General features: G+C 35.3%; 1 protein-coding gene across 2 annotated transcripts in view; it reads left to right on the top strand.

Annotated features, from left to right (window-relative positions):
• LOC129889023 (uncharacterized) overlaps positions 1-21,108 on the top strand; it is a 31,027-nt gene extending 9,919 nt beyond the window's left edge. The window contains exon 3 of one of the 2 annotated variants that reach the window (XM_055964122.1): positions 20,435-21,108. In XM_055964122.1, the coding sequence (XP_055820097.1) occupies positions 20,435-20,480 (46 nt within the window). In that variant the 3' untranslated portion in view covers positions 20,481-21,108. The remainder of the gene's footprint in view (positions 1-20,434) is intronic. The other variant, XM_055964121.1, reaches the window with a different exon arrangement.
• The last annotated feature ends 4,762 nt before the right edge of the window (positions 21,109-25,870 follow it).

The following is a 25,870-nucleotide window of genomic DNA, read 5'->3' as shown; positions in this document are numbered from 1 at the left end:
ACGCCTATCCACCATGAGTCGCGGTGCTTACCACTGGCCGTGGTGGGTTCTGTAGTTAATATTCATCCATAAAAATGAAAAGGCAAGAAGTGGCAAAGGTAAGGCAATCACCAAGAGCCAATTCAAAGAGCAACAAGGCCAAGGCAACCACCAAGAGCCTCAACATGAGCCGTGGTCCTCACCACTGGCTGTGGTGGGATGGATAGACATAAAAGGCTAAGTAAATCACCAAGGAAGGCTACCACGATCCATGGTGCCCACCACTGGCCGTGGTGTCTCCCGTCCATAGCAATCCGAAGTGCATCAAGTTTCATTTTCCTAGTTAGTTTAGGACTAGCTTTAGACTTCTATAAATACCTTATTTTTTTCTAGGTTTAGGGATACCCTCTACCGAGATTTCCCTAATGTTATTATACACGACCTAAACTATATTCTTGAGTCTTTTTTTCATTGACAACACACGCTGGGCAGTAGCTAAAGGAACGACGCCACAACTTGTGTTTCTTGGCTATTTTTTGAGACTTGAATCATGTATTGCCTACTAGTTTGCTTTGTTTGATTCTTGTGCTTCTTTTCTATGACTTTGTAAGTATTGTTTCATATATTATACACAACTTCTTATTGCTTTACTTATAATTATGCATAGCTAGTCCCATAACTAGGGTTGTGGGAACCATGGCGACTTAACTAGAATAGGCAAACACAGGATTGATATATATGAATTGTTTTTACATGTATTGTGATTTCTTCATTCAAAAGTCTTTCTTAGTGAGTGCACGCATTAAGAACTTTCCTGTATTATTTGTTTTCCCGGGAGGGAGGTAGTGATTAGGAAAAGACGTCACAACAGAAATTTGAAGAGTTTGGTTTCGAAAGAAGGGATAAACTTCATCTAAGTTACTTGAGACCGGGAGGAGATAGTACTCTAAGATCCATGGCGAGGGTTAGTATAGTATACATTCTGACACCGGGAGGAGATGAATGAGATACATACAAGAAGGACCGGGAGGTGAATTAGATGTTACCCAACTAGCTAGATTTTGCATGCAATAGAATAAATGATATCATTAATACGATGAGCCTATTAACTTACAAGTCATGGGGAACACAATCCTAGTCTAGTCTTCATATTATTTACAACTTAAATATTATTTACTTGTCTTTGCATTATTGCTTGTTCTAAACTAAAATCAAAACTGCTACTTTTACCTTATGCTAGTTTATTTTCGGGAAGTAGCAACTACGATAGAGTAGTGATAGCTAATAGAACTTATTTCAACATATTCCCTGTGGGTTCGATGCCGACTCTTAGTTAGGTAAAATATACTGATAAAGATTGTCTATATCTCTATCAACAGGTGTAATTAAGTGTTATCAGTATGACGCCATTGCTGGGGAATATAGTTTTAAAATAGTCTATTAGTGTGCACTTTAGGTTGTTCTATTTCCTAGTTTTCTGTTTTTTTTTGTTACTATAGGGATCAAGTTAATGAAAAACCCAATCAAAGAGTAATCAAGTAACTTACGTAGTGCTACGACGTTAAATTAGGTGCGTCATGGGAGGCAACCCATGTGAAAACTTGCTGAAGTCTGAGTATTTGTTGATGTGTTGCCAAAATATGATATTTATGATGCCCAAAACTAGGAGTTATTGTAGGTTCTCAAGCGCATTTTGTTAGTTTTATATGTGTTTTTAGTTAGTTTTCAGAAAAATTAAAGCACACTTGGGTTGATGATATTTGGCATGGTTCATGTGAAAATTTTATTGATCTTGAAGGATGTTGGTAGCTTGATGTTGTGGTGATGCCAAAAGGAAATCAAAATCTCACAAGAGGTGTTCAAACACTTGAGTTTGGCAAGGTTTTAGACAACTTGAAAAGAGAACTCAAAGAACGAACTTCACCGGAACTTGAAAGACCTTGGAATGGGTGTTGGAAGATTAAATCATCATGTTTTGACTAAGTATGCACACCAAGACAGCCACCACGGGATGTGGTGTGCAATAATGGTCGTGAAAGGAAGCCCTTCGTGAAGAATGCAGCCAAGAAAAGGCATCTGGCTTTGTGGCTAAGGCATGCACTACGCCCATCCACCACGAGCCGTGGTGCTTACCACTGGCCGTGGTGGGTTAGTTAGTGAAGAGGAATCCATAAAAATTCAAAGGAAAGAAGTGGCAAGGGTAAGGCAACCACCATGAGCCAAAGCAAGGAGCAACATGGCCAAGGCAACCACCAAGAGCCTCACCACGAGCCGTGGTCCTCACCACTGGCCGTGGTGGGATGGCCAGACAAAAAGGCTAAGGAAATAACCAAGGAAGGTCACCACGAGCCGTGGTGTACACAAATGGCTGTGGTGGCTCCCATCCAGAGCAATCCAAAGTGCATCAAGTTTCTTTTTCCTAGTTGGTTTAGGATTAGTTTTTGACTTCTATAGATACCTTATTTTGTTCTAGGCTTAGGGATACCTTCTCCCACATTTTCCCTAATGTTTGAAGGGTATTATACACGACCTAAACTATATTTTTGAGTCTTTTTTCATTAACAACGCATGCTGGGCAGTAGCTAAAGGAACAACGCCACAACTTGTGTTTCTTGGCTATCTTGGGAGACTTGAATCAAGTTTTGCTTGCTACTTTGCTTTATTTGATTCTTGTGGTAATTTTGTATCACTTTGTAAGTATTGTTTCATATATTATATACAAGTTCTTGATGCTTTACTTATAATTATGCATAGCTAGTCCCAAAACAAGGGTTGTGGGAATGATGACGACTTAACTAGAATAGGTAAATGTAGGATTGATATTTGTGAATTGTTTTGGGCATATGATATTTTAATTCTCGATGAAAATGATATTTCTTGTATATTTTGGGCATAAATTTTAATAGAATGGTCCAAATTAGGTGATTCAAATTTTTAAATAACCCGAACATCATTATCTACAACTTTTGTGAAGATCATATTTTAAGTTTCAAAGGTTAAGTAGGTCAAATAAATTAATTATTGCAAGACATGGTGCTGTGAAGAAATGGAGTGTTTATGGAAGAAAAATCATATCTCACGGTAGGGTCCTCCAAATCAGTTGATTCTTCTATGCTATCAAAGTAGACTTCTAGAGCAACAATTCATATGAAGACACCAAATCTTAATGAGGAAGTTATCTTTTTCAAACGCATTTCCGAAAAAGGGTATTTCATTAAAAGAAGGTTCATCTCACCAACCATGGAAAGATCTAGATTAATTTGACATCACCCATGACATCAATAGTCATCCATTTGATATCACCCATGACATCACAATCTTCCATTAAATTTTCAGATTTTTCTTTATAATTATTTTAATAATTGTTAGGTACCTCCTTCACACCTATACATACCCACCTTATTTCATTAATTTTTTCATCAATCTTTCTCAAGCAACTCTTTTCTCTATACACTCCTTTACTCATTCTCAAAATATAGTTTTAGTTCTTAGTAGTGTAGAAATACTATTCTAGTGATTCATATACTCCGGATAGTACACAAAATGCTCCGGCGAGGAGAAAAATGCTAGGATTCAAGAGTGTTTATTAAGTCCTTCGATTTTGAGTAATGCTTCGGATTCTATGTATGTAAGGCTTCAATGAGAGTATTTCTTCCACTCTCATGCCTAAAGTATTTTGATTATATGATAAATTATGTTTCTTTTTGTTTAAGCTTTACTCTAAGGTATGTGAGTATTGATTCATGAATCCTTTCATCTATGAAGCTCAAATGAATTATCAAAGTCTTCTATTTAATTTAAGTATGAAACTTTATGGATTTTCATATCATGATTCTAAATGCATAGATTATTAAGTATTTGAAGTTTAATTACCTATCTTATATTAGCGTATGTAAGGCTTCAATGAGATTATTTCTTCGATTCTCATGCCTAAAGTATTTTGATTATATGATAAATTATGTTTATTTATCCAATTCTTTTCAAGCTTTACTCTAAGGTATGTGGGTGTTTATCCATGACTTTTTTCTACCCATGTAGTTCAAAACTCTTTCAATTAAATCTCTTGATTTTAAAAAAGATTTTCTTATGGATAATTCTTATTTTTACTTAATAGCATGAATCATGGTTAAACTAATGATTATTGGTCTATTTTAATGCAAAGTGATTTCATATGTATGGATTGATGGTTTGCAAATATTTTCTCTATTTAGCTCTTTAAAGGTTCTTAAAATTCATGGTTGGTTGTTTAAAGCATGATTTTTAGTTAATGAATTTCAAAGTATTTATGCATAATTTTATTTACATCCATGTTTGAAAGTTGATGTGATTCAACCCACCAAGCTTTGCTATATTTTCAATGACGTTTGAGTTGAAAGCTTTGACTCCAAATAAATATTTATGAAAGAAATGTCTATGATCAAAAAGGAGTCTTATGAAATAAAAGAGTAATGAAATGATATGAATGATGGATTTTTTATGCAATAAGAATAATTCTTGCATATTTTAATTACCAAAGGTTTTAATGAGCTATTCTACCGAATATGATGTTTTGAATTCTCAAGCTATATGCTATAACTATTTTGAAGTATTAAACTATTCCGTGGGATTGACTTAACACCGAATGAATTATTGAGGTGAGATTCGGTAAGAGAATCCTAGTAGAAACTCTTTGTCTTATTAACTATGTGCCAACATAGGAGCCCTTGTAGAGTTAGACAAATGAATCCATGAAAGCCCTTAAAGTTAAAGTTAAAAAAATGAATGAAGTTGACGGAGTTCTACCAGGCAAGTAGTCTCCACGGCCAACGTAGGGGGTTATGTTGGATTTCATGTAATAGTTCGCATGGTCTTAAATGCTAGTTATGGTCATTTTCCCACAAAATGAATGTTTTAAATGATATATATATATATATTAATTAATTATGCATGCATTGAATTATGTTTCATATTACATAAATATTTTAATGTTTTCTCAATATTCATGCATGCTTACATACTTAGTACATTCAAAGTACTAACACATATTCTTTTGCCTACATGATATCACCATGTAGGGACCAGTGCTCCTCTCCGTTCTCCTCCACGTGGCTAGTTGAGATTTCGTTTGAAGACTACTTTTGGTGAGTTCCCATATTCTGAGAACAATACTCCTTTACCTTTCTAGTTTATGATATGTTGAGATCTTTAGACACTTACTATGATATTTTTTTCTATTATGATTGAGGGTGAGCTAGGGACTTATCTTAGCCCCGTTAAATCTAATAGTTAGAGGTATTATTGGACATATGTAAGTTGAAGATTTACTATTATGATTTCTGCTTGTTTATTTATTGTCATTACTTATGAAAGGTTAAAAGAATGCTAAAAGGATTGTTTGAGGTACTTTCTAGTTCCTTATTCACCATGTCACGTCTAGGCCTTAGGCTTGGGTCGTGACAAACTTGGTATCAGATCTTGAGGTTTTGAATGGTCTTTGGAGTCCAACATACTGCATCAAATAGAATCTTTTTTATGGTTGTGAAGTGCGCCATAACTATGAATAGGAGACTATGAGACGTTTAAGAAAGTTTTCACTTCTTTCAAATTCATGTCGTGCCTTAGAGTTTCCTAAGCTTTCCTTTAACTAACAACCCATTTCGTGTTCTCTAGATAATGACTCATGGAAGAGCACCTCCAAGAGCAAGGGTTGATGATGAGGACCAAGTTCCTTCGGTTCCCAATGCCCCACATCATGAGGAAAGGGTAACCCATGCCGAGTTTCACAATATCATTACGTTGTTGACTCAAGTCGTAGCCAACCAAGGACATCAAGGTATTCCTCCTCCTAAAATGCATAATCCGGTCTCTAGGATTCGGGATTTCCAAAGGATGAATTCGCCCGAGTTTGATGGTTCTAAACTAGATGAGGACCCAATGGAGTTTATTGAATATGTGTACCAGATTGTGGCTATGATGAGTGTGCCACCGAATGAGAAGGACGAGATAGTGGCCTATCAACTCAAAAGTGTGGCTCGAGTGTGGTACGAACAATGGGTTGTTGAGAGGGATGAAGAAATGGGGACGATAGGATGGGAAGAGTTCAAAGGTGCCTTCCTAGACCGCTTCTTCCCATTGGAGATAAGGGAGGACAAAATCCAAGAGTTCATCAACCTCCGTCAAGGAAGTATGAGCATTAGGGAGTATGCTCTCAAATTCACTAAGTTGTCAAAGTATGCCCCCTTCATGGTCTCTGACCCAAGATCTAGGATTAGCAAGTTTATTTTTGGTGTCTTAAGCTTGGTATCCAAGGAGTGTAAAATGGCCATTTTGGTCAAGGAGATGGACATCTCTCGGTTAATGACTTACGTAGAACAAATTGAAGAAGAGAAGCTGATAGAGAGATCAAAGGGGTTCAAAAAGGCTAGAGTGGATGGTGAAGGGTTTAACCCTCAAAGGTCCGATTATGATAACAATGACAAAGGCCAAGGTGGGGAACAGTTTGTGGGATAAGGTTACACCAATACTCCTCCTCTAAGGTTCAATAAGGACAACGGTGCTAAACTAATGGTTCCAAGAGAGAATGTTGCTTCTCAAACTTTTCCCGCTTGCAAGAAGTGTGGAAGGACTCACAAAGGGGAATGCTTAGGCTGTTCCAATGCATGCTTTAAGTATGGCAAGCTGGGCAACCATGCTAGGGATTGTAGAGATGGTGGTGGTAGGCCTTAAGGCCAAATTACTTATGGTCAACAAGCCTAAGTGTCCAATGTACCAACCGCTTTTATGCCTTGCATGGGAGACGAGAGGTTGAGGACGCACCCAATGTCATTACCGATATGTTAAAGGTCTTTACTTTTGATGTGTATGCACTATTAGATCCGGGTGCAAATTTATCATTTTTTACTCCATTCCTTGCTAATAGGTTTGATGTGTCACCCAAAATGTTATTAGTGCCCTATTTGGTGTCTACCCCCATTGTCGGTTATTGCTAGAAAGGTCTATAGGGGTTGTCCTGTGTCTATCTTGCATAAAGTTATTCTTTGTGATCTCATTGAGCTTGACATGGTAGATTTCGATGTCATTCTTGGGATGAGTTAGTTATATATATCTTATCCTTCCATAGATTGTAGGACTCATCCATTCAAGTTCCAATTTCCAAATGAGTCCGTTATTGAATGGGAGGATCGTGATTCATTGGTGAAGGTTAAGTTTATTTCTTATCTTAAGTCGCGAAAAATAATTTCTAAGGGTTGTATTTACCACATTATGAGGGTTAGGGATGTCGACTTCGAAAATCCTCCTCTTGAGTCTATTCCCATAGTCAATGAGTTTCCCGATGACCTTCCCAGTGTCCCTCCCAAAAAGAAAATTGATTTTGGTATCAATCTCCTCCCCGATACCCAACTATCTCTATTCCTCCTTATCGGATGGCCTCGGCAGAATTGAAAGAGTTGAAGGAACAATTAAAGGACTTGTTAGAAAAGGGGTTCATAAGACCAAGTATTTTTTCATGGGGTGCTCCCATGTTATTTGTGAGAAAGAAGGATGAGTCGCTTTGAATGTGCATAGACTATCGATAATTAAATAATATGACCATTAAGAACAAGTACCCACTCCCTAGAATAGATGACTTGTTCGATGAATTGCAAGGGGCAAGTCACTTCTCCACGATCGGCCTTTGGTCCGGCTATCACCAACTACAGGTGAGGTAGTGTGACATTTCCAAAATGGCTTTTCGAATAAGGTATGGTCACTTCGAGTTTGTGGTGATGAGTTTTGGATTGACGAATGCGCCGATGGTGTTCATGTTTTGATTAATAAGGTGTTCAAACCTTATCTTGATACTTTTGTGGTAGTCTTAATTGATGATATTTTGATTTACTCTTGAGGAGAGGAAGAACATAAAAATCACTTGAGAGTCGTGTTCAAACATTGAGGGATAGGCAATTGTTTGCAAAATTTAGTAAGTGTGAATTTTTGTTGAAGGAGGTGGCATTTCTTGGTCACGTAGTATCCGGTGATGGGATCAAGGTTGTAACTATGAAAATAGAGGCAGTTAAGAATTGGCCTAGACCATTGTCTCCTTCGGACATTAGGAGCTTCTTGGGTCTAATCGGGTACTATAGAAGGTTCGTCGAAGGGTTTTCTTCCATCTCATCTCCTATGAAGAAACTGACCCAAAAGGAAGCCAAATTCTTATAGATGGATTAGTGTGAGAAGAGTTTTCATACCTTGAAAGATCGACTTACCTTCGCTTCTATTTTGACTTTACCAGAAGGATTAGAAGGGTTTGTAGTTTATTGTGATGCTTCAAAGATTGGTGTAGGTTGTGTCTTAATGCAAAATGGCAAGGTCATAGCTTATGCTTCTAGACAATGAAAGGTGCATGAGCGTAACTACCCTACCCATGACTTTGAATTGGCGGATGTTGTTTTTGCTTTGAAAATTTAGAGGCATTACCTCTATGGGGTGCATGTGGATGTGTATACCGATCATAAAAGTCTTCAATATGTGTTCACCCAAAATGACCTTAATCTAAAGCAAATGAGGTGGCTAGAACTCCTTAAGAACTATGACATGAGTGTGCACTATCATTCGAGTAAAATCAATGTGGTTGCCGATATACTTAGTAGATTGTCTATGGGGAGTGTGGACCATGTGGATGAAGGGAAGAGGGAGTTGGTAAAATATGTTCACCGGTTGGTTAGATTAGGGGTGAAGTTGTGTGGTACTGATGAGGGTGATATGTTTGTTCAAAATAGGTCCGCATACTCTTTAGTGGTGGATGTTAAATCAAAGCAAGATCTTAACCTGACGTTTATCGAGTTAAAGAAATTGGTGAAGGAAAAGAAGATAGAGGTCTTTTCCCAAGAGGTAGATGGGGTGCTATACTACCAAGGTTGTCTATTTGTTTTGGATGTTGATGGCCTAAGGAGTTTGATCTTGATGGAGGCTCATAATTCTACATACTCCATTCATCTCGGTTCGACGAAAATGTACCGAGACTTAAAAACGTTCTATTGGTGGGGTGGCATGAAGAAGGACATAGCAAGGTTCATTTTTGAATGTCCGAATTGCCAACAAGTGAAGGTCGAACATCAAAGGCCGGGTAGCCTAGCCCAAGACATTGAAATTCCTACTTGGAAGTGGGAAGATGATAATATGGATTTTGTAGTGGGTTTGCCTTATACCCGGAAGCGTCATGATTCGATTTGGGTAATTATTGATAGAATGACTAAGTCAGCTCACTTTCTACCAGTTAAGACTTCCTATAGTGCCGAAGACTATGCCAAGTTGTATATTCAAAAGTTGGTGAGGTTGCATGATGCGCCGTTATCTATTATTTCGGATCGTGGTACCAATTTACTTCTCACTTTTGGAGATCATTTCAAAAGGGCCTCGGTACTAAGGTAAAATTGAGCACCGTATTCCATCCTCAAACGGATGGGCAAGCTAAAAGGAGCATTCAAACACTAGAGGATATGTTAAGGGCTTGTGTGTTGGAGTTTAAAGGAAATTGGGATGATCATCTACCGCTCATCAAGTTTTCCTATAATAATAGTTACCACTCAAGTATTGAAATGGCGCCGTTTGAGGCTTTGTTTAGGAGATGATGTAGATCCCCGATTGGTTGGTTCAAAGTAGGTGAGATGACCTTGTTGGGCCCGATTTGGTACTTGATGCTTTAGAGAAGGTGAAGATTATTAGAGAAAGGTTGAAGACGTCTCAAAGTCGTCAAAAGTCCTATTCCGACACTAGAAGAAGGGATCTTGAGTTTAATGTTGACGATTGGGTGTATTTGAAAGTTTCACCCATGAAGGGTGTGGTTCGATTTGGTAAGCAAAGGAAATTGAGACCTAGGTATGTAGGGCCTTATAGAATCGTGAGACGTGTTGGCAAGGTTGAATATGAGTTGGAGTTTCCATTGAAAATGGCCATGGTTCATCCGGTGTTACTTGTGTCTATGTTGAGAAAATGTGTGGGTGATCCTAGTTTCATTGTTCCTTTAAGAATAGTGAATGTTGAAGAAAACTTGACCTATGACGAAGTTCTGGTTGAAATTTTGGACCGATAAGTTAAAAGATTGAGGAACAAACAAGTTGCATCAGTTAAAGTTTTTCGGAAGAATCAAAAAATCAAAAGTGCTACATAGGAAGCAAAAACGGATATGATTAAGCGATATCCTCATCTTTTTCCCTCTACCCAAACCTAAGGTATTAAGTTGTCCTTGCTCAATTACTTGAAATCCTTGTATTTCAACTTTTCTTATCATATGCTTGCAAAATTATGAAATATGTTTCGAACGATGTTTTAAATTGCACTATTGCATTAATGATGGGTTATTGGTTTACACTCTACTCTACTCAAGCTAAGTCTTTCCTTATTTGAGGACGAATGTTCTCAAGGGGGGATAATGTAGCACCCCCTAAAAATATTGTATATGATGTTCCAATTCTCGATGAAAATAATATCGCTTCTGTATTTTAGGCATAACTTTTAATAGAAAGGTCCAAATTAGGTGAATCAAATTTTGAATATGTCACGACCCAAGCCTAGGGCCTAGACGTGACATAGCGAATGAGGAACCCGAAAGTACCTCAAACAAGCCTCTTAGCATTCTTTTAGCCTTTCATAGGTAATGATGATAAATAGACAAGCGGAAATCATAATAATAAATATTCAACTTACATATGTCCAACAATACCTCTAACTATTAGATTTAATGGGGCTAAGACAAGTTCCTAGCTCACCCTCAATCATAATAGAAGAAATGCCATAATAAAATATCTTAACATATCATAAGCTAGAAAGACAAAGGAGTATTGTTCCCGGAACATGGGAACTCACCAAAAGTAGTCTTCGATGGAATATCAACTAGCCACGTGGAGGAGAACGAGGAGGAGCACCGATCCCTACATGGTGATATCATGTAGGCAAAAGAGTATGCGTTAGTACTTTGAATGTACTAAGTATGTAAGGATGCATGAACATTGAGAAAATATTATAACATTTATGTAATATGGAACATAATGTAATATATGCATAATAAATCATATGGATATTCTTTAAAACATTCATTTTTGTGGGAAGCTAACCATAACCGACATTTAAGACCATGCGAGCTATTACATGGAATCCAACATAACCCCCTACGTTGGCCGGGGAGACTACTTGCCAGGTAGAACTCCGTCAATTTCGTTCATTTCTTTAACTTTAACTTTAAGGGCTATTTATGGATCCATTAGCCTAAGCCTACAAGGGCTCCTATGTTGGCACATAGTTAATGAGACAAGGGGCTGCTACTAGGATTCCCTTACCGAATCCCACCTCAATGCCTCATTCGGTGCTAAGTCAATCCCACGGAATAGTTTAATACTTCAAAATATTTATAGCATATAACTTGAGAATTCAAACATCATATTCGGTAGAATAGCTCATTAAAACATTTGATAATTCAAATATGCAAGAATTGTCCTTATTGCATAAAGAATCCATCATTCATATCATTTCATCATTCTTTCATTTCATAAGACTCCCTTTTTGATCATAGATATTGCTTTCATAAACATTTATTTGGAGTCAAAGCTTTCAAGTCAAACTTTATTAAAAACATAGTAAAACTAGGTGGGATCAAATCACTTCAACTTGCAAATATGTATGTAATTAAATATACATAAATACTTTAAAAATCATTAATTAAAAATCATGCTTTAAACAACCCACCATGAATTTCAAGAACCTTTAAATAGATAAATAGAGGAATTACTTGCAAACTATAAATTCATATATATAAAATTACGTTGTATCAAAATAGAGCAATAATCATTAGTTTAACCATGATTCATACTATTAAGTAAAAATAAGAATTAACATAAGAAAATATTACTTAAAATCAAGATATTTAATTGAAAGAGTTTTTGGACTACATGGATGGAAGAATTCATGGATAAACACCACATAACTTAGAGTAAAGCTTAAAGAAAATAAATATAATTTATCATATAATCAAAATAATTTAGACATGAGAGTGGAAGGAATACTCTCATTGAAACCTTACATACCTGGAAACCGAAGCTTTAGTTGGTACCGGAAGATTTAATGAACACTCTTGAGTCCTAGCTTCTCTCCTTGCCGGAACGTTTTGTGTACTACCCGGAATATATGAATCACCGGAATAGTATTTCTTCACTACTAAGAACTAAAACTATATTTGAGAATGTGTATAGAGAGAAGATTTGCTTGAGAAAGCTTGATGAATAAAATGAGGAAATAAGGTGGGTATTTATAGGTGGGAAAGATGACCTAACAATAAATAAAATAATTATAAATAAAAATCTGAAAATTTAGTGGAATATATTGATGTCATGGATGATGTTAAATGGAGGACAATTTATGTCATGAGTGATGTCAAATGTATCTAGATCTTTCTATGGTAGGTGAAATGAGTTATCTTTGACAGAATACTCTTTTTGGAAGCTGCGTTTGAATAAGATAAATTCCTTATTAGGATTTGGTGTCTTCATAAGAATTGTAGATATGGAAGTCTAGTTTCATATCGTTCAAGAATCAACCAATTTGGATAAACCTACAGTGAGATATGATTTTTCTTCTATAAACACTCATTTCCGTAACAGCATCCTACCTTACAAAGATTAATTTATTTGACCTACTTAACCTCCGAATCTTAAAATATGGTCTTCATAAAAGTTGTAGGTAATGATCTTGTGGTTACTCAGAAATTTGAATCACTCAATTTGGATATTTCTATGAAAGGTTATGACCAAAATACAGAGGCTGTATCATGTTTAGGCAAAAATTGAAACATCGTATACAACGTTTTTAGGGGATATTACAGAATAACCCGAACATCATGACCTACAACTTTTGTGAAGACTATATTTTAAGTTTCAGAGGTTAAGTAGGTCAAATAAATTAATTGTTGCAAGACATGATGTTGTGAAGAAATTGAGTATTTGTAGAAGAAAAATTATCTCACTGTAGGATGCTCCAAATTGGTTGATTGTTGAACGGCATGAAAGTAGACTTCTAGAGCAAAAATTCATATGAGACACCAAATCCTAATGAGGAAGTTATCTTTTTCAAACGCAGCTCCGAAAAAGGGTATTCCATTAAAAGAAGGTTCATCTCACCAACCATGGAAAGATCTAGATCCATTTGACATCACCAATGACATCAATAGTCCTCCATTTGACATCACCCATGACATCACAATCTTCCATTAAATTTTCATATTTTTCTTTATAATTATTTTAATAATTGTTAGGTACCTCCTTCACACCTATACATACCCACCTTATTTCATTAATTTTTTCATCAATCTTTCTCAAGCAACTCTTCTCTCTATACACTCCTTTACTCATTCTCAAAATATAGTTTTAGTTCTTAGTAATGTAGAAATATTATTCTGGTGATTCATATACTCCGGGTAGTACACAAAACGCTCTGGTGAGGAGAAAAATTCTAGGATTCAATAGTGTTTATTAAGTCCTTCGATTTTGAGTAACGCTTCGGATTCCATGTATGTAAGGCTTCAATGAGAGTATTTCTTCCACTCTCATGCCTAAAGTATTTTGATTTGTATGATAAATTATGTTTCTTTTCTTTAAGCTTTACTCTAAGGTATGCGGGTATTGATTCATGAATCCTTTCATCTATGAAGCTCAAATGAATTATCAAAGTCTTCTATTTAATTTAAGTATGAAACTTTATGGATTTTCATATCATGATTCTAAATGCATAGATTATTAAGTATTTGAAGTTTAATTACCTATCTTATATTAGCGTATGTAAGGCTTCAAAGAGATTATTTCTTCGATTCTCATGGCTAAAGTATTTTGATTATATGATAAATTATATTTATTTACCCAATTATTTTCAAACTTTATTCTAATGTAGTATGCCCGGCAAGGTAGCCTCCCCTTTTTCGATGCAGGAGTGATCAACCAGTTTCAATGCAGGAGTCATTGGATTCCATGTAGTAGCTCCATGGTCTTAGTTGTTGGTTAATGGTTTTATCCCTCACAAGTTCAAGTTCAAGTTAAGCTATGAGGTGTTAAGTTATGAGTTGAAAGTTGAAGTTTTATGATATGCATGTACCAAGAGTTTGTTATGTTATAAGTTGCTTTTAAGCTATACTCATGTTCACTATGATTGGTTATGCATATTATGGCATATTGATACGTTCTTTTTCTTGTTCATGCATACCTCACATACTTAGTACATTCAAACGTACTAACACATATTTTGCCTACATTGTCTCATAATGTAGGGATGGACAGCTCACAACTCCCCCGCTCGTGGTTAGAGTTTTCGTTAGATTTCTAAGAAGTTAGTGAGTCCTCATTCTACCGAGGATAGGACTTTTATTCATGTTACTATTGTTAGACATTTCTTCTATTGTTAGGGTGAGCTAGGAGCTTGTCCTAAGCCCCAGTCAAAGATTAGACTAGAGGCATGTTTAAACGATATATTGGTGTAGTTCGGATTGGACGTTTATAGAGTTAATTTACCTTAGTCCCATTCCCTACTTAATGATTACTTTCGCTCATATTTATGTTGTTCTTTACCTTACGTGTGTGATGTATGCTAAGATGACTTATGGTTGGGGTCCCTCGCATCCCAATCATTGTGTTACGACTAGGCCCTAGGTAGGATCGTGACATAATAATAATAGGTTCCACCGATTGATTAATGTGTGCTGCTTATTTATTCGTTTTGAGGATATCAAAAAATTAGTCTATAGCTAGTGAACCCTCCTTACTAGATTTCTCGATAGGAAAATTTGTAGGATCGTTCAGCAAATCATTATTAGGTTTAGGCAATATTATAGAATTTGGAGCTTTGGGATATTGTAATATGGGAAAAGAAATATCAGAATAGAGAGATAACGCTGGTCCAACACTTAAGGAAGGCTGGATGGCGGCCATATTGGCCATTCCGGCGAGAAGTCAAATTTTTTAGGAACTACGACGTTCCTAGGTTTAGAGAGCATGATAAGGAATGCACCAGCCGGGAATCAATTCACTTTGTATAAATAATAACAAATTAAAAAAATTATTTTATCACTAATACAAAGCAAATTTAAGAAATTATTGTATTACTCATACCTGACGAATTTCAAAATCTCTCGCAATATATATATATTTTTAAATTCTCCCTATATTTGGTAAATATAGTGTATAAATTTGTTTGTTTATTTAGCTTACCAAATATGTTTTGTACTATTTATCTAGTCTGTCTCTTTAAGTCTATTTTATTGTACAAGGGTGCCTTTTGCTCATTTAGCATTATAACTAGATGGGCGAGGCCCGTGCCAACATTATATAATTTCAGGATGCAGTTAATTTTTAGGTGTTTGGTATAATCATATAGTGGTGAAGGATAGAGCAAAAGCAAAAAACTTTTTTTAAAAAATGAAAACCTAAAGTAAAATTGCATTGCTTGTATCCTTAAATGTTAAGAGTAATGTATTGCATCAGGCATCTGCTTACAAATTCAGGTGCATGTAGATGACAAAACTAACAATGTCAAGTCAGAGTTAGGTTTACTGCAAAAGCACGGGGGCCAACACGATTAACATGTTGTGTAAAGCATTTCAGAACAGCATGATGGTCACTATATTGTAGTTTCATATACAGAAGGTAATTTATGTACCATCTACCTTAGTCCTAATCACACAAATTTGAGATTTGAAAACTAAAGAAACATTCTAATTAAATTGGATGCAAGTCTCTCGCTTGTCCATCTGCAATCATACATTTGGAACCTCAAATGCGTAATACAAAGTATAATGTACAAGCTAATTCCAAACACCATACGTTACATGAAGTTTACTTGCTTGAAAAACACAGAGCTCAGACTAAAACGAAAAATTAGTATATGTAATAACTAACTCACTTTGTAACATCTCGAACTAAGTTTGGACAAAGATTACCAACTTAGTTGATATATTTCAACGTTGATTAATTACAAAAGTTATGGGGAATAGCTTCAACATTCATTACTATCCAGGTAGCTGAAGCTATTGTAGTCGCAACATGTAAAATATGCATAGCAAAATCGTAAGCACCTTAAAAGTAACTTAGTTTAGTACGTAAAATAACGTTTTTTAATTAAAAAATCATAAAGAAGAACCACAAGTACATGACCAAGGGTGATGTTCTCAAGTTTCTCTTTTAAGAATAAAATAAAAATCCATCGTACTGTTAGACCATCAGTTAAGATAGATAAAGATATCTCTCTATTCAAAAGTTATGTAAATTGTATCTAATATATTATGTAGAACATGTGATGGAAGGTGTCCAATTTGGGAAGAAATAGGGAGAGGCAAACATCAAATAACCAAAGAAATCCGAAGTGACCTACCTATGTTTGCCTTGCCAAGACAACTTGAAACCAATTATTATAAATGTCTTTGAAATATTATAAATACCCCATAGGTGCTTTCACCAATGTGCTCTTTCCTCTATGTTATTGTTACCCAACTCTATGGGAATTCAGATGACCTTAAATACTGACAAAAACTTGGAATCGAAACTCCATTGATGACCTGAACTAAGCTTCCATTGATGCTTGAAGAAAAAGAAACTGAAGAATAGAATTTGAGAGAAGAGATAAATCTTCTATTTCATTGAAAAGAAAAATTAAGCAACAAGATACAAGCTTAAACTAATTTATATAGAAAATCAACTAAATAACTAATTTCTGATCATGTACAACTGTCAAGTCTAACAACTTAATCTAACTAACTAATCCTAACTAACACTAATTAATCCGTTCATTCTCAACACCCTCCCCCTCAAGTTGGAGGGGAGGAATCCACTGCCAACTTGCCCAATATTGCAGTGTGCTTGATTCCTGTTAGAGATTTAATGAACACATCATCTAATTGATCTTGAGTTGAAACATAATGAACAGTAATGATTCCATCTTGTAGGGTGTTCCTCACAAAATGGCAATCCACGTGTATGTGTTTCATTCGTTCGTAAAAAATAGGATTCCTAGGTATATGAATTGCTGCTTGATTGTCACAGTACACATGAGTAGGATTAGTGCAAGGAATATCAAATTTTATCAAGATTCTTCTTAGACAAATCAATTCTCCAACCACCATTCTAATGGACCTATATTCTGCTTAAGCAGACGAAAGAGAAATTGTGGCTTGCTTCTTGGACTTCCAACTAATTGGATTGTTCCCAAGCATTACAATATAACCACTGACTGATTTCCCGGAATCAGGTCAAGAAGACCAGTCTGAATCACAATATGCTTTAAGGGTGAATGTAGGATCTTTTAACATGAAAATCCCTAAGATAGGATCATTCTTCAAATACCTAAGAACATGTACTATAGCCTTGAGATGAGGTTCTCCGGGAGCTTGCATGTATTGACTCAAATGTTGAACACTGTAAGCTATATCCAATCTAGTATTAGTAAGGAAGTTGAGTTTCCACACCAGTTTCTTGTAATAGGTAGGATCACTAAGAAGGGGTCCTTCATCTGTCAATAATTTGAAATTGGATTCTAATGGATCAGTTACTGGTGTGTAGGACATGCAATCAAACTCCTTCAACAACTCTGTGGTGAACTTCCTTTGAGATATAATGACACCATCTTCCTTGTACAACAACTCAAAACCACGGTAATAATGTAGTTGTCCCAGATCCTTGATTTTGAAAGCATTATGTAGAAAAGACTTTAAGTTTTTGATTTCTGTTAAATCTGTTCTTGTTAACACTATATCATCTATATATACTGCCACAAAAACTGATGAAATGGCATTTTTTTGGTAGAAAAGTGAGTAATCCTTAGTTGAGTGGACGAATCCCCTTGGCTGTAATGCTTCTGTGAGCTTAGCATACCACTGTCTACTGGCCGATTTCAACCCATATAAAGATTTTTTTAGTTTGCATACCAATTGTGGATTATTTATTTCCAATCCTTGAGGAGCATCCATATAAACTTTCTCATGTACATCTCCATGTAAAAATCCATTGTTCACATCTAGTTGATAAAGTTTCCATCCCTTTCTGATTGCTACACTAATCAGAGTTCTAATAGTGGTCATTTTAACCACTAGGAAAAAGGTCTCAGTGTAGTCAACTCCTTCCTGTTGAGTGTATCCTTTTACCACTAATCTTGCTATGAACCTCTTTATAGATCCATAGGCTTTGTGCTTGATTTTGTAGACCCATCTACAACCTAATTTTTTCTTTCCTGCAGGTAAATGAACTAAATCCCAAGTTTGGTTAGAATGTAAGGCCTCAAATTCCCGTGTCATGGTTGCTTGCCATGCAGGATTCATAGCTTCTTCTTTATAAGAATTAGGTTCTTTATAATGAAAAATGTTTTGCATTACCTGCTGGCTATTTGGATCCAAGGAGGTGAGGGAGAAATGTCTAATTTTGGTGAAGAGGGCACTGAGAGATTTAGGTGGTGTTTGGGCTTGGTTCTTCAGTGAAGGAAGGGAATAGACATATTCCTTAAAATGGGATGGTGTAGTAAGGGGTCTAGAGAATCTCCTAGGTGATGGTATGTTCAGATGACCATCAGGTTCAGGTATGGACGTAGACAAGTTAGGATTCAGATGCATATTGGGATGGTGTGGAGTATTTTGAGTGGTGGTAAAAGGGTAGTTGGATGTAGTATGTGGTATGCATGGTGAGGTGTTGTATTCTACAGCATCAGATGGTGATATATTCTCAGTCTGTGATTGAAATATATCATTTAAGGTATTGTCTTCAGGAAATATAAAAGAACACTCAGAATTCATATGCTTCAATACAGTGTCAAAAGAAGAAAGAGTTGGTGAAGAGGCAAAAGGAAAGATATTTTCATAAAACTGAACACCCCTAGAGACATGTATCTTCTTACTGGCAAAGTCAATAACCTTGTATCCTTTTGTTCCAAAAGAGTATTCTATGAAGATGTGTGGTTGTGCTCTACGTTCAAATTTGTCTTTGTGAGTCTTGAGGGTGGTAGGATAACATAAGCATCCAAAACTCCTAAGGTGAGAATAATTGGGTTTATTTAGGTAAACGAGTTCATATGGACATTTATTCTTGAGAGAAACAGATGGTATTCTGTTAATCAAGTAAGTGTCAGTCAAGAGACACTCTCCCCAATATTTTATGGGGAGTTTGGATTGATATAGAAGTGCCCTTGCTATTTCTAAAAGTTATTTGTGTTTTCTTTCTACTACACTATTTTGTTATGGTATGTAGGGACATTACCTTTAGTGTATAATTACTTTGGATAGGTAAAACATTATGGCTTCATGGGAAACTCCAACCCATTGTCTGATATTATGGTTTTGATGCAGGTTTGGAATTGGTTTTCCACCATCTGAACAAAAACTTTTAGGATTTATAAAGTGTTGCTTTTATAGCTTATTAAGTGTGTCCAGGTGGATCTGGTATAGTCGTCTACCATAGTCAGAAAATATTTGTAGTTGTTTTTTGTGGATACATGATATGGTCCCCAAATATCAATATGGAGGAGATCAAAATATTTATTAGTGGAAGATAGGGACTTTTGTGGAAATGGAGACCTGTTTTGTCTTGCCATGGGGAAAATTTGGCATAAGAAAGATTATTTAGAGGAAAAATGAACTGGTATAGAGGATATACCCCTCATTTTCACAAAAGGAACATGTCCTAATCTGTTATGCCATAAGAAATCTACACAGTCTCTAGTGAATGAGCAATCATTAGAGAATGAAGGGTTATGAGAAGAACACACTTCTTTATTTTGTGAGTGGCAAGCATTTACAGATGAAAGGATAAAGGATGGAAAAGCCCGTGATTCATGAATATCACATATAGTAGCAAAATTAGAGACAACACATACATCACTGGACTTGTAACTATTTACAAAGGAAGGAGAATGAACAGTAAGTGAAGAAGATGAAGGATGAAAGAACTCGAGAGATTTGCATTGACATTCTGTGCAAAGGAAATACAATATATTTCTTACTCTACCAATCTCCAAAGGCCTATTCATTAAAGGGCAAAATACATGAGAAGGCAGAGAAATTAATATTAGATTGAAGAATTTTCACAGTAAGAGAGTGTATAGAGATGAGATTGAATTTGAAACTAGGAATAAACAAAACTTTATGAAATGTCAAGGTTGGACTGAGAACAACATCACCTATTTCTCTTACCTTCACCCTATATCCATTTGGTAAAGTAACTAAGAAAGGGTAAGATAAGGTCTTAGTATTGGTAAAAGAATTCTTGTTATATGACATATGGTTAGATGCTCCTGAGTCTATGATCCAAAAAGCAGTAGGTGAATGACAACATTTGTATGAAAGATCTGCCATAATTGCACTATGAGTACAACAAGAAAGAATACCTGCAAAGTTTACAGCTTTACTAGTGATGTTGGCTACAACTTCAGATGGTGATCCACTTTGGAAACTTCCAAGAAGTTGAGTTTGTTGTTCTTTGGACAGGTTGAAACAACTATCAGTTCTTTGGCTGCCAAGGTCATCAAAATGATCATCCAACACTTCACCAGGTCCTCCATGTATAGCTGCAGCAGATGCATTTTTACCTTTTGTGAACTTGAAATTTTGTGAAAAGCCATGAAGCCTGTAACAATTGTCCTTGGTGTTTCCTGGCTTTTTGTATTTGTCACAAAACACTCGAATACCTGAAGAACTACCTCTATGGAACTGCTGATTGGACCTATTTCCTGGTCTTGGTGTGGCATTATTGTTATACTGGTTGTAGGTTGTTCTAAACTGAGAACTTCCATGTGCACTCAAAGCTGAACTATGTGTGGTTAATTGGTTGGATGGCCTCACCTCCCGTTGCTTTTCTTCCTGAATCAGAATGGAAAAACCTTGTGCAATTGTAGGAAGAGGATTCATCATCAGTATACTTTCACGCACCACTGTGTACACTTCATTCAATCCCATTAAAAATTGAACGAGCCTCCTATCTTGTTCAGCTTTGTGCATAGTAGTTTTGGCACCACAAACGCATACACAATTACATTGATTATTATTATTTAATGTGTCATATTCTTTCCACAGTCGCTTCATCTTAGTGTAGTAAGTAGTAATATCCATGGATCCCTGAGTTAGGTCACTAATCTCCTTTTGAACTTGATACAATTTATCACCATTAGTTTGTTCATATCTGTCTTCTAGCTCTTGCCAAAGTTGTGCAGCATTGTTAACATATTTCAAGCTATCAGCAATATCTTTTGTGAGTGAATGCAATATCTAGGAGGTAACCATGTTGTCGCATCGTTTCCGTTGGTTGAGAAGGGGATCATTTGAATCTGGCCTTTTGCACTTGCCATAGATGAATCCCATCTTGTTCTTCACGGATAAAGCTCGCAGCATACCACATCGCCATGACCTATAGCCAGCTCCATCAAAAATGCCTGAAGTAATTCCAGAACCAGCACTCTCAGATGGGTGCATGTACAATGGATCAGTCGGATCTATGGTCTCTTTCTCTCCTGCCATATTGTGAATGAGAAAGAGGGAGATCAACAACAAAACTCACCAGGGATCAGTGAATAGGAACGAAATCAAAAAATCACTAGTAAAGGAGAATGAATTGAAGAATGAAATTCGAAATTGGGAAAAAAAAGTGAATGAGCAGAAAACTAACGAATGGAGCACCCTTGCTCCGATACCAGGACAAAAACATGGAATCGAAATTCCATTGATGACCTGAACTAAGCTTCCATTGAAGCTTGAAGAAAAAGAAACTAAAGAACAGAATTTGAGAGAAGAGAGAAGTCTTCTATTTCATTGAAAACAAAAATTAAGCAACAAGATACAAGCTTAGACTAATTTATATAGAAAATCAACTAACTAATTTCTGATCATGTACAGTTGTTGACAGCTGTCAAGTCTAACAACTTAATCTAGCTAACTAATCCAAACTAACACTAATTAATCCGTTTATTCTCAACAAATACAATTATGGATGAATGATTTTGTATGGTTAAAGGGGGCACAGATCATTATATCTGTTGATGTGAAACACTCAAATCAAGGTGAATAAAAAATGGATCAAATGTAAGCTTCGTATCATGATATCACCATAGAATATGAAAATCACCTACCAAATCCGATCCAATTGTGTCTTTCTATTTCAGGGAATATGAACCTATCCTGCAAAAGAGTAACATAACCGTCATTATTACATAAGTAATACTTATCAAAAAGAACTACTCCCTCCGTTTTTGTTTATTTCTCCTATTTTTCTTTTTGGTAAATTTGACATATCTTTAATTTAAGATCATAAGATTCAATAGTCTTTAATATTTTCTTAAACTTCATGTCAAATCAAAATAGGACAAACAAATTGAATCGAAGGGAGTATTACATAAGCAGCGAGATAGGAAAGGTGACAATCATTGTTACAGGTGAGTGGCTGAATTTTTAGCTCAAACAAACAGAATTGAACACCTTGTAATAGTGAAGCAGCAGTGACCTTATAAGTTAGAATACATGGTACCTAATACACCCTTTCGATCATCCATATTATCAATACTATAGTTTTGTGAAATTATTAAAGCTATTATTCCCAGAATTTTAAGTTTTTCAATATTGAATCTATTATATTTGTGAAATTATTGATCATATCCATTCTTTATTACAATTTTAGTAAATCTTTACTTAAAAAATTACAGTTCAAACAGAAAATATGAATCGGGTATTGACAAGTTGCATCCGCCCCTAGATCAACACTATCAGTTTGATCTAATAATTCAGGATGATCATCGTACAGTATAATCAGCGTGAACAAGAATTTATAATACATTAAATAAATATATGCTTGAATATAATTATGTAGAGTTCATTCAGAACGTCACCCAACTATTTAAAATTATTTGTTAAAGTCATTTTTTTAAACAAGAAAGTCACTCAATTTTCCTTATATCACTTCAAAAGTCACCACATTGAAGTTTAGCCAACAAAATAAATCTCACTCAATTTAGTCCACATGATTTTTTTGATCAAACAACATAAATCCCAACTAGTTTAGGGTCTAATTATGTGTCTTTCCATTTATTTTAGGAATTAAAAATCGTGTAAGATTTTTTTGGGATCATGGGTCGCCCATGTGAACCGACTCGATCCAATCTTTACCCGATCCATAAATAAAGGATATATCTGATTTAAAATAAAGATAAAATAGTTAAGATATAACTGTTCAAACCTATTTTTTAGGAGGAGGAAGAGGTTACTGTTCTTCACCTTTTCAATAAAGGAGAGAGAACAATTTTATAACCTCTCAACTTCTTCTGTAAAAGGGGAAAAAGTCTTCTGTAAAAGGTACTCATGAGAAAAGAAATAGAAGAAGAACAGAAAGACAAAAGACAAAAATCAGAAAGATGAAATATATCCTAACTTTCTAGATCCCATCAATACACAAAAAAGGCATTTAGTTAGTTGATATTGATCTTGATTTCCTAGTGAAACTCGAAGACTTGGCGCAAATTCTCTTGATAGCAACAACAACAACCCGCTGCGAATCTAAAGGTACATAATCCATTGTTCTTGCCCCGTATTTTTCTTCAAATGGTATCAGTATGGTTTTCAATTATTCATTATTTCCATATAAATTTTCGTGAGATCGTTGTTTTATAAATTCAAGTTGAAACCTTTAGGGTTTGTTATTTTTTGACAAGTTTAATAGAAAACAGTTTTTGTTTCTCCTACATATTGGCAATCGGTGTTAAAATTTTGGCCTAATTATTTTAAAATCACAGTCTACTCATTTTGGGCTTTCCAAAAATATTTTATAATAGAAAACAAATTACAAACGAGTGAGATATGATTTTTTGAAAATTGGTGGTTTTTGATATTTTTTTGATGGAAAACTGCTTCTGTTTCAGCGTTTCAGAAATGAATTGTTAAACGTTTTTGCCTGAAATTTATATCATCATATTCTAATCGTTTTGGGCTTTCCGAAAATATATTATATGTGAAAAACGGATGTAAAACGAGTGAGATATGATTTTTTAAAAACTTTTCTGTTTTGTGTTTATGGGATCTGCTTGTCAATTTTTTTTTTTTGAGAAATAAAACCTTATCCAGTTGTAGTAATCTTCCAACCTTGAAATCCTTTAATAATCCTTTGCCTTCTACCAAAAATTTTGTGACATATGTTTGTCACATTAAATGGTTACAACCATATATTTTGATTTCTTGTTCCTATTTCAGATATGGCAGAATTGGAACATGCTTAGATTACTTTAAGTAGGAGTGATATTTATGGAAGAGCAAAAAGAAATAATAGAAGAATATGAAGAAAAAGGATCAAAATACAAGCTGATTCAGAGCCTGAAATCATAAGAAATGATTCAAGGACGGTACAAAATCAAAACAGAGATGAAAGGGCTATTCGAAGGGAAAGAGAGAAGAAACTAATAGATTTAAAGTCTTTAAAATGTCTCCTACTATTTCAGTTGCTAAGTTTATTCATTTATTTGAATTAAAGCATGTAGAACTGAAAAATCATGTAGAACTCTCAGATTGAAAAACTTTGGCTATATTAGTAGACTCTCTTTGTGAGTCATGAGGAGACTAATTATTGTATATCACGAGGTTTGGCCTAGTTAACCTTTTAGTGTGTGCATATACATTATCTCAAATTTAAGTTGGGGGAACTTTATTACAAATGACTTGTAACTTTATTTAGTTTGTTTATCTCTTCATTATGAATATGTGAGTTTTATCATATTTTGGATTGGTTGTTATTCCATGTTACTCTAAAATATGGTATTAATTATAAGGCTTAAGAAAAATCTTTGTGATTAAAGTCTTCATCATATTAGAATACACATTAAGAAATTAGTTTCTAATTTTGGTTAAATATTTAGATCGTAGATGATGATTGGATATTTTCATATCCTTTCGATTTTATGCTTAATGTGAAACCTTTATTGAAATTAATTTGCTTGAATGTGTATCACACATACATAAATGATATTAAACTTGCATAATTGTCTCTTAACTACATACATGACATCAAAAAACATTATTGCTGACTTAAACAAAGGTGAAAAACTAAATGGTGATAATTACGATATCTGGAGTCGTAAGATATATTAGGTCTTGGATGAGCAAAATGCTCTCGAAGGCATAAACTATGTCCTATGTCAACCTGAAGAGGATAACATTGCTCAACACAAAAGAGATCTCGAAGCTTATAATGCTTGAAAAAAAATTAGATTTCATTACACGTGGAGTGATTATGAGTTATGTGGTTGATGAACTGATTCATGAATGTGAGGAATTTCCTAATGCTCATCCCATGAGGGCATATTTATGAGAAACATATGGGGATATTTTTGTGACCCGTCTTACACAGTTTACTATCAAGTTTGGCACTATCAAAAAGTGTCATGATCAAAGCATCAAACAACACCTTAGGGTGATGTCAAATATGGTAGCACAACTTAAAAGTGATGGTCACATTATCTCAGATGAGCAACAGGTTCAGACAGTGATCCAATTTATTTCTAATGGTTAGGAACATTTAAAGGTTAGCTTGATCCATAGCAAAAGTATCAAATTTTTTTTTGATGTCGCTCTACATGTTTAACTTGAAGAAAAGCAACTTGGTGCTGCTAAAGTGTCACGCCCCGGGAGGGTACCCTAGGCGTGGCCGACACTCGAAGGCCATTTCTGACCTACGAGCGAACCACCTGGTCCAGTCACACATTCATTCAATCACCTTCTCTTAGCGGAAAACTCAATAAATAAAATACTGTTTATAAATTAGGGCCGAAGGCCAAACAACCATCAACTCGACAAGAAATTTTAAAAGGGGCTACTCAAAAGAACAATCCAACATTTCTACACTCCGGTCTATGAAGCCTCTATCTACAATTTGGAAGGTGCCCATGACAAGCC

This window comes from Solanum dulcamara, chromosome 5 (assembly GCF_947179165.1).
Source record: "Solanum dulcamara chromosome 5, daSolDulc1.2, whole genome shotgun sequence".
Lineage (NCBI taxonomy): Eukaryota > Viridiplantae > Streptophyta > Magnoliopsida > Solanales > Solanaceae > Solanum > Solanum dulcamara.
Note: the sequence above shows the minus strand (reverse complement) of the source record. Positions and strands in the feature narration are given on the sequence as shown.